This window comes from Haemaphysalis longicornis, unplaced genomic scaffold (genome assembly GCF_048455015.1).
Source record: "Haemaphysalis longicornis isolate Haplotype H1 unplaced genomic scaffold, Haemaphysalis longicornis Haplotype H1 scaffold_3, whole genome shotgun sequence".
Classification (NCBI taxonomy): domain Eukaryota; kingdom Metazoa; phylum Arthropoda; class Arachnida; order Ixodida; family Ixodidae; genus Haemaphysalis; species Haemaphysalis longicornis.
In genome coordinates, this window is record NW_027526335.1 from 99,184,973 (window position 1) to 99,194,353 (window position 9,381).

Below are 9,381 nucleotides of genomic sequence, written 5' to 3' on the forward strand. Positions count from 1 at the left end.
TTTATATTTTGATATGCCGGCTTCTATGGCCGCTGAACAGGTTTTCTGGCAATGCATTTGTGTACAGGGGTGAAGCTTACTTAAAGGGGATTGGTGTAAGCTTGGTCATTGTAAGGTGGCATTCCCACATATGGTGTTTCACAGTGAAGCATAGCTATCTACGCAGGGACAACGGTTACAGCATCATTTTACACTCTCCAACGTGGTCGCCTATTTTTGGGGTCGCGTATACTGCTTGCCACGCGCGGCGTCTCCCTCCGCCATGATTGCAGAATGCCACGCGCTCTTCGGGGACCACCTGAACGGCGCGCTAGAACTTGCGCCGTTATTGGCGTAGCCGGGCCTGACGAGGAGAAAAAGAAAAAAAAACAAATTCAATCGTAATAAAAAAAATAGGAAAGCTCCGCATGCACTTGGAACCTTCCCATCGTTTTCTTAGTTTCTTTTTTCCGGGGCAGTAAAAGTAAATGATCGCCGTCGGGAGAGGAGGATATCAATGCCTGTGCACTCGGTTCATCGCTTGTCCCACGAAGGTCGTTTTTTATCGTCATTTTACTCTAGGGAAGTTTGTGGTCTTGTTCCTACCGCCCCATGCAAATAAAATATAACATAAAATCCCCTCTGTCTAACGACAATTATGGTTGAAGCTTTCTTGAGTGCGAAAATCAAATGGGGAAGTTCCAAAGTCAAAGTCACGTCAGTCTAAGTCTAAGCGTCAACGAGTAAAGCGCTAACTGCCTGCAATTCAAAGTCCACTCAGACGACAGCAAATTAATCCCTCACGAAAAAGTTGAGTTGACGACCACGGAACACGCCCTACAACCATCGTCGACGGTGTCGGAATGGCTCAATCGGATAGACGTTGCCTTCATAACTCGAGAGTCGCAGGTTCGATTTCGACCACGGGAAGCGTTATCTTCTTATTATTCTCTTGCTTTTCCTTTTTCTTCTTCTTCTGCTTCTTCTTCTTCCTCTTCTTCTTCTTTTGCTTTTTCTTTCTCTCCTTTTTCTTCTTCTTTTTCTTTTTCTTCTTTCCTCATTCCTTTTCTTTCTCTTTTTCTTCTTCTTTTTCTTCTTTTTCTTTTCCTTTTTCCTTTTCTTTCTCTTCTTCTTCTTTTTCTTTTTTTTCTTCTTCTTCTTTTCTTTTTTACTTTTCTTCTTCTTCTTCTTCTTCTTCTTCTTCTTCTTCTTCTTCTTCTTCTTCTTCTTCTTCTTCTCTTCTTCTTCTTCTTCTTCTTCATGTGCCATCTTGTTATGTAAAATTTTGGTAACGATCCCGCCATCAGTAAGACCCCGAAAGCTTCGCTGTAGAATTTCGATGGGGTACCGCTGCGCCCTCGGCTCCCCTTGCCTACACCAGTGGTTTCAAAACTCGAACGTTTTACTGCAATTTCAAATCCACCACCCAACTGTACTATGCGGCTCCCATAGATGACAGCCACAATCACAGGGTTTCAAAAGACGATATGATATGAAGGTAGCGAAAAGATTACATTCCGGGAAAAAAAAGATTCCGAATAATCACAAGTACTTAAAAAAATGGGCCCCTGCAAATGAATTTGTAAAAGTGGTGGCATAACTACTCAGGCGACATCGCAGTGCCGGTAAGGATGTCATCAGTGTAAGGAGTGAGCAAAATTAATCAAATAAATCTATTAGGTATCCACTAAGGTGTTCTACAATCTTCACTGGGCTAATGAAATCTTTGTGGTCTGTGCCCTAAATTACTATGTATGTCCTATAACTAAGGCGTAGGCCTATGAACAAACACTGATTTAGTCGTGGTACCAATGCCCGCTACAGGGATTTCTATGTCTTCGGGTAGGGCCGTGGCGAAACTACCAGGCATGAACTATGGCAGCCTCATGTTGGCGTCCTGTATAACGTTTCCGTTGGGATCTGCATGACGACCACGGAACACGCTCTAGAGAAGGATGTGTTTGTTGTTACCGTACCAAGAGGTGGCCTCCGTCGTTGCACTGACCAGCTGCGAGGGCCCAGAGATGCACTTATGAACGGACACATCGATATTGCTTCGAGATTATTTTGTAAAAAATGTAGGGTACCACAATGACCACTGTGAGACGTCCAATGTCTTGCACACATGTCGTTTTCATGGTCACAATGCAAGCATACATGCTTCGCGTGTTTGAAAATGGAAACCAGAGCAACAGCGAGCATACTAAGTCGCAGTACAACGTCAGGAACACGTTTATCCTGGCGCTTTTCGTGGGACACATGCTGAAAGCCATCCAGGGCTCCTGGTTCGGCTCCCCACTTCTCGGATGTTACAGCCTAAAAATCTGGCCTGATGGACAAACCTACTTCGGTGGTGATCATTTCTCCAATCCAAACACTGACGCTTCGCTTATTCTGGTAGCCGCTCACGCGCTTTTGTTAAAAATAGTGTGCATTCATCTACGTTTGCGTGATGGTACAGACAAAGCTGCTGTGGCGTCACCTCCATGTCAAGCACGAGAATTAACGAAATGCTTTATACCAGGTATACAGCTGAGTACAAGTTACTTTTAAAGCGAAAGCTTTCTTTTTGGGACTGATAACGCCTTGTAAAAAACTAATGCATTGCCCAATAGACCGGTAAGTAGACCGAAAATCTCTGATAAGATTTCTGGACACACGGCGCGTGGGAAAAACCGAGCTTCTATTGTGTCAGAATGGCTACTCGAACATCGCGAAAATGGAAAGGTTTTAGATAAGACAATGCACGCATCAATCATGAAGAAGGAGTGCCACAGTATACTTTTATCCCATTAACCACGCATCGGTACACATTTAGATCGTTTGTAGATGCGCTAAACTACTGCGCAAAAAAGAATCGTCTCATGGGCTCATTCTTCGTTTGCAATTTGGGTCTTAGAAGGTTTGACGAAGGTTCCGATGCAATTTCGTTGGATTGGACGAAGCTTTCGCGATTCTCTCAACTGTCTTTAGGAAGGGGTGGTAAAGTTTTTTTCTTGGTGATGGGTGTGAAGAAAGATCGCGGTCGAGAGAGAGAGAGGGAGAGAGAGAGAGAGAGAGAGAGAGAGAGAGAGAGAGAGAGAGAGAGAGAGAGAGAGATAGAACTTTATTTGAAGCGACCCGGGTAGCACTTCCAGTTTTGCTTTAAAACCTTTTTTTTATTCTCGACCTCGACCACGAATGATACGCTTCTACCCCCTCCAGTATGGTTTAAGAGCATTTTTTTTGTATTGACGTTGTTGTTGACGAAGACGTAGCAAAAGATCGCGTTCATTACAGCACTAACTGCTTTCGTGTGAAGAAGTACGAAACCTAATGGCTGTGTTGTCATTCCGAGTTCCAGCATTGAAAAGACAGATCATTGTAGTAGCACGGAATTCCGTGTTCTCGAAGAAGACGCGGTATATCACAGGAAACGTCGGATTGTTTGATTGAGTTTCTCGCTGCCGAGGCCATTTGCATACAGGAATTGTTTTATGTGGTTTTATGACATAAACTTGGCAAAAAGCACGATCCCTCCCATTGCAACCGTTTTCGAGGAAAGGGAGTGGGTAAAAAAGGGAAACAGAAAACGTGGAAGTGGTAGAAGCAAAAATAACGAAACAGAAAAAAAGTAAAATTCCAAGCAAATAAGTACCACAATTTATTGCTACAGCCTTCGAGATGGCGTCGTACTCCCCTTACCTATTCCTGTGTCCATCTTGTTCACACTGAAACTTGCGAAATTGCTGATTTTGCAGGGGAGAACATTCGTAAAATGCGCGTGTAATTGTTGCGTCGCTCATCCATGCAAAAAAATTATCACTAGACATTGTGTATTGACAGGCAGAGTTGTTTTCCAATTTCGCCCCTCCCCCACCCTCCTTCCGGGGTTCCAAATTTTCAAGGAGGGTGGCGGCCCCTCACCCCCCTCCATCTGTGTACGCAAGTGCCCCCTCCCACCGAAAATCTAATTTCCTGCATCAGACACAAGCCGCACCAACGTGGTGCCCGTATTTTTGGAATACGGCACGAGGAGACTACTATAAAAGACTACTATAAAAGAAAAGACTACTACTGTATGACTTTCCGAGCTCGTGCGCTAACGTAACCGGAGTGGAGTTAATGTCAATTCCTGCAGTGGTTTCTTAAATGCGACATTTTGAGGAGCCAGAGGTGGTCTGAAGGTTTTAAGAGTGAGATATAAAGTATAAAGGCACGCCTATGAATACGAGTAGTCAGCACGAGCTAAACGCTGGAACTACCACCTAAATTCTAATTAGCCTTGGAGCGCGGCTCCTTAAAAGGGAGTTAACCCTGAAGTCGCCTTGTGAAGACGTACCGGGCGTTTCCATCACGCCCTTCTATCATTCCCTAACGTTTTTCGTAGGGGAGAGTGGTGGGAAAAGTAGCGTGCCAGTTAACTTACTTATCGTGCTCAATCTGAAAGCCACAGGGCGAACTAAGTCAAAGCGCTGCGACGCGAGAAAAAAAGCTCAACTTCACGTTCCGTATGCACATCTGTCCTCTAGAGGCATGAGCAAGTGCTGCACTTTCCTTCTCCTAGGCGTCGTGCACTTCCTCAGGTACAATCAAATCTATGTTATTCGTTTCGCCACAGCTTTGCCGAGAAACAACGACACCCACTATCCACCCAACTTCACGCCTGCCCAATGCAGACGGCGCCAAGATAGAATGAGCGCGTACAGTAGTTGGACGCCATGGTGACAAAGCAAAGACGAGCGCGAAAGAGGCTTATGAGCGAAAGAGGCTTATGACGCATCCCAAGCGACGATCGTGGGTAGTTCCTCAGTCACCACGCTTTCACGTGCCCGCTGGCACGCAGCCTACAAAGAAATTTCAAAGCCAAGAAGAACAGGGCTGTCGCGACGGGGGAAGAAGACGGGGCCAGCTGCCAGAGCTGTGAAGGGTGAGCCCCACCGAGCCCGGTTCGGCGTCGCTCACGACTGGCCTACATCGTGCGCCGCTGCTGTCTGATGCTGGCGGCCTAATGCCCCCGCACTCTGCGCCGGTCTTGCTGGATAAGGGTCTCGTAGCCCACCGCTCACGCACAGACACACGCGAGCACGCCCACACCCAGCCTTTGTCCAAGACGAGCTCGAGCTTTCGTGCAAGCTCTGTGGAATCCGGTGGTGCCGCGTTTCCGACGGTGACGACGCCCCCAGTCCGGAGAAAACAACGGGACGCCGACCTAGTTTGGGTGCCTTTTATTTTCGTTTTCTCTCCCGCTTGAACAACAACAAAAAAAAAACCTGCAGGGGCCAAACAAACGACTATACTTTCCTCGGGTCCTCATGGGCATGTTCCCACCGGAGGAAGGTGGAATCTGATTGCGTTTTTCCTCCGGCTATTGTTGCGCAGCGTTACATGCCTTTCCCCTGGTGAAACGACGGGTAGGGTGACGCAACAAAAGGCAGTCTGCAATGCCTTCTTTTGTTGGCACATACCGGCTTTCGTGTTTGGTTACAATGGGTGATTTTCTTTTGTGTGCGTGTGCTTGTCAATAAGACGCAAATTTTAGCGTCGCTACGTCTTTTATCGATGAACACCTACTGACAAGATTGTCTTTCCGTACGATGCGATTTTATTTTATGGTTATCACACTTTCTCCATGCACTACTTCAACTGGCTACCTCTGCTCCAAAAGGGGCAGCCCAGCTTAGGCTATCTGAAGGCCGCCCAGGGTCATCGGGTAATGGATACCGCTGACTGATGCAGCAACTCGTCTGACCAAGAATCAGTCGTACGCCGTTTGAGTTGCTTAACTGAAGTGACTGAAGCAGCAACGCGTCTGACCAAGAATCAGTCGTACGCCGTTTGAGTTGCTTAACTGACTGATTTGTTCTGTCTTCTGCAACTGCGGTACCGCGTTGGCCGACGACGGCGTACCGCTAATCCCGTGGGAGCTGAACTCGCTAATCCTTTCCCACAGCTTCTGCCGCGTGAAACACCGTCGGTACGCGTGCGCCTCTGGACAGCTCGGAAGCAAGGCAGAGTGATAGGCTGGAGCAAAGTGATGTTGCAGTGACAGCGCCCGTCACCCCACACGCCATCGCTCATTGTCCTCTGGGTTCTCCGGCACGGCAAGCATGGGGTTCAGCTTCATAAACGCTCTACTACACTTAAGTCTGCTTGGATGCGTTGAACTTCAAAAGTCTGACGATATTTACCAAGGGCTTCTTCTCTGCTTCTTCCTTTAGTCTCTTCGTGTCTTGGAGCGAATTACTTAGGCAAGTAAATTGACGACACATCACGCCACGGCTTGCCCAGAACCAGAATTCTCCGCAGCGGAGATGCACCTGTTTTACTCCCGTGTTGTCAGATCTACATGTCACGTGATAGGACGTCAATGCAGCACGCATTAGATTAATTCCTGTTCCCCCATTGGCAATGCACTGGGGTAACGCGGTGGTAAAGCACACAGCTCCTGCTCCGGTTACAAGGGTGCAGTTCTTACCCCAATCAAAGCGTACTTTTTACCCACTCTTTATTGCAGCGGCAGTTTTTTTTAACATTACGGCAGTTTTCTCATACCTCCCTGATTTTGTTTTTGCGCGCGTCGTTTCAACATGCGCGTATACCAAACAGGCCAAATTTTCTGGTTGCTTCTACGTTAGACAATGCCGGTGCCGTATGGGTCCCATCGCGATTTAAATAACTGACGAATTAAAAACACCTCAAACCGGAGGCAAGGTGGATCTTCTGACGGTATAAGAGGGGTGGGGAACAGCTGCACTCAGATTCAGAAGCGCTTTCCTCCGGTCGGCGACAGATGCTCTTGAAATTCGCTTATCTAATAATTATTGCCACAATTTAAATCGCAAAATAAGTTTCTTGAACACCCTCACCACAATTTATGTAGAAATATCCATGTTTTAAATTACATTAAGAGAGTTGCGCGTAAGGACAGACAATACATATTCACAAGATAATGTTTAGAACCATGAATAAGTGGAATAAGTTCTCTCTAGCGCAAATGTGCTGTAGGAATGAAGAATTGTTCTTAAATGATGTAACCCATCTGCTGTAACGTCTTCGAGTTATGCGAGGTAATGTTTGAATAATAATACAGAAAAAGAGAGGGTATCGTTTTTGGCGCTGACTCCTAAATCCTAAATTCGTTGATGAGGTTGTCGATTTCATACGTCCAAGACTACCGAAGAATTCATATTTGGGTTCTATTTGTTGCCCAAGTGTACACTAGTGTGCACTAGAGCCACTATAGTGTGCACCAGTGCGACAGCCCTGCAGCGTCTGCGGCGAACTCGACAGGGTGGAGGTGTCGCATGCTGATCATTGAGTTTTATTTCTCAGCTGGTAGGAGCCCCTCGTAACCTCGATTACCTCGTTTATTTTGAGTTTTAGTTGTATCGCGGGCGTATCTGGAAGTCAGAGGCAAAGTTAAATGGTGCAAAATAAGTGCTTGTGCCTTAATGGGACGGGAAATCCTAAACAGAATATACCTCACGGTTCGTTAGTGATGGCCTTTCTAGGAGACCTCAACCTCCCCAACTTGCAATTCGCAGCCGAGTTTGGTGTAAAAACAAGAGCACTTAAATGCACCACAGGCTTGCATAAGTTTGGGAAGCTGCCGTAAAAATGAGTCGGAGCTATGTAGCTTCCGTCGTTGTGGCTATGATTGCGATTACCGGGAGGCCCTAGTTTCTTGAACATTTCCTTTTTCGATAACGACTATGACCTTTCGGGAGAACAGGGTGTTCTTTTTTTTTCATTTTTATTCATTGAAGACCCCTTTGGAGAAAGTGCAAGCCTTGATGTTTCTAATTCCGTTAGCTGCAGCCTCTCCAGTCGGCTTTTTTAAAACTCGCTTATTTTCCCTTGAACTTGTTTTTCCGACATATTTGAAAACGCACAGTGCGAGCAGGCAATGGTCGAGAAAGATAAATCGCACAGGGCTGTGTACGTACTAGTTCATGAACTTCTGGCTACGTATAGTTTTAATAAGCCCTCTTCGAACAAGCACCCTTTACGCAATTGCTTTTTCGTGAGACTCATCATTTTTCGCTTCGTCTCTTGCAGAGAACACCCCTTGTGCTGCTCTGGGCCCTGCTGGCGTTGGCGCTCATCCTCCCCTCCGCCCGCGCGCAGAGAAGCCGCGGACAGAGCCAGGCCCGGCGACCCAGCACCGAGGCGCCAGCATATGATGACTACTACTACGACGAAGAAGGGGCCGAGGAAGAAGGTTCCAAGAAGTCCGACAAGACCTCCACGTCTCAGGGCGGCCGCGGCGGTGCCGCGAGCGGAAGCAGCAGCAGTTCACGGGGAGGAGCTAAACCCGAACCAGCGGCTGAAGACGACTACGACGCACCGCCGCCACCTTCCAAGTCGTCGGCATCTTCAACGGCAAAGCCCTCGTCTTTCACTTCAAAGTCAAAGCCGGGATCTGGCCCCGAAGCGAAGCCTCCCCCCGTAGCCAGTGCTGGAGCCTCGGCTGCTAACGCCGGCGACTCAGATGACGATGAGCCGGCTTCTAAAAAGAGCGGCCCTATTTCCCCCTCCACACTGTTCCTTGCGCCACGCAAGAACAGGCTGCACCGTCCCAACGTCCACTACGCCGCCAGGCCCCGGCCCACGCTTCCGAGCTTCATCAAGCACCCACCCCCACTGGGAGCCATATCGACCACGGTGACGCCGAAACCGCGCTCGGCGATAGCCGCCGCTACGGAGGAACCCAAGGTAGCACGATCGACAGCCAAGCCCAAGGCGTCTTCAAAGACAGCTGGTAACAGAGCGGGCTTTAGCGGCGCGTCCGGTAGAAAACGCGACAGGAGCACCACCGAGTCGCCGGCCTCTACTGATGGGGACAGGGGAAGCAGAAGGTTCGGAGGCAGCGGCAAGTCCAAAAACACGTCTAGGCCCAGGTTTCGCGCAGGAAGTACCGCGTAGGGTGAAGAAAGGAACATCGACCACTGCCTGACTTGCCTTCCGCTCTCTTGCTCTCCCACGACCCCGCCGGGAAGAGAAGACGGCGATGTTTGGGGATCACAACTTCGGCTGCCGGGGAGGAGGCGTTCAATTTTTTTTTTAGGCATGGTTTTAGACTGTCTGTGTGTGCCTGGTACGTGGAAAGGGTTGTGGGTACAGCGCGCGTTCCAAGCTGTTTCCCCGAGGAGAGGGTTGGCGTGCGTCCTCCGGGTGACAAGGATACGTGACAGCCGAGAAATGTGCTGAAGCCACTTGTTTTTATCGCGATATTTGCTTTTTTAAATATTGTGATTTATATGTTGCTAGCGTCTCCATAAAATGCCACTTGAAAGCCCCAGCGTGACTCACTTTCCTCTTGCAACTCCAGATGAGGTGTAAGTTAAGATTTCATATTGCACATAGTTTTTTTCAAGGCTTAGCGCCCACAGAATAATTGCGCATATCCAATCACACAGC

The 9,381-nt window shown here is 48.1% G+C and overlaps 1 protein-coding gene across 1 annotated transcript in view; it reads left to right on the forward strand.

The window, feature by feature from the left end:
* The window catches only part of LOC144174927 (uncharacterized), a 33,234-nt gene extending 24,322 nt beyond the window's left edge, over positions 1-8,912 (forward strand). Inside the window, exon 2 of the mRNA XM_077703915.1 lies at positions 8,020-8,912. Coding sequence (XP_077560041.1) covers positions 8,020-8,886 — 867 coding nt within the window. The 3' untranslated portion in view covers positions 8,887-8,912. The remainder of the gene's footprint in view (positions 1-8,019) is intronic.
* Positions 8,913-9,381: the final 469 nt, after the last annotated feature.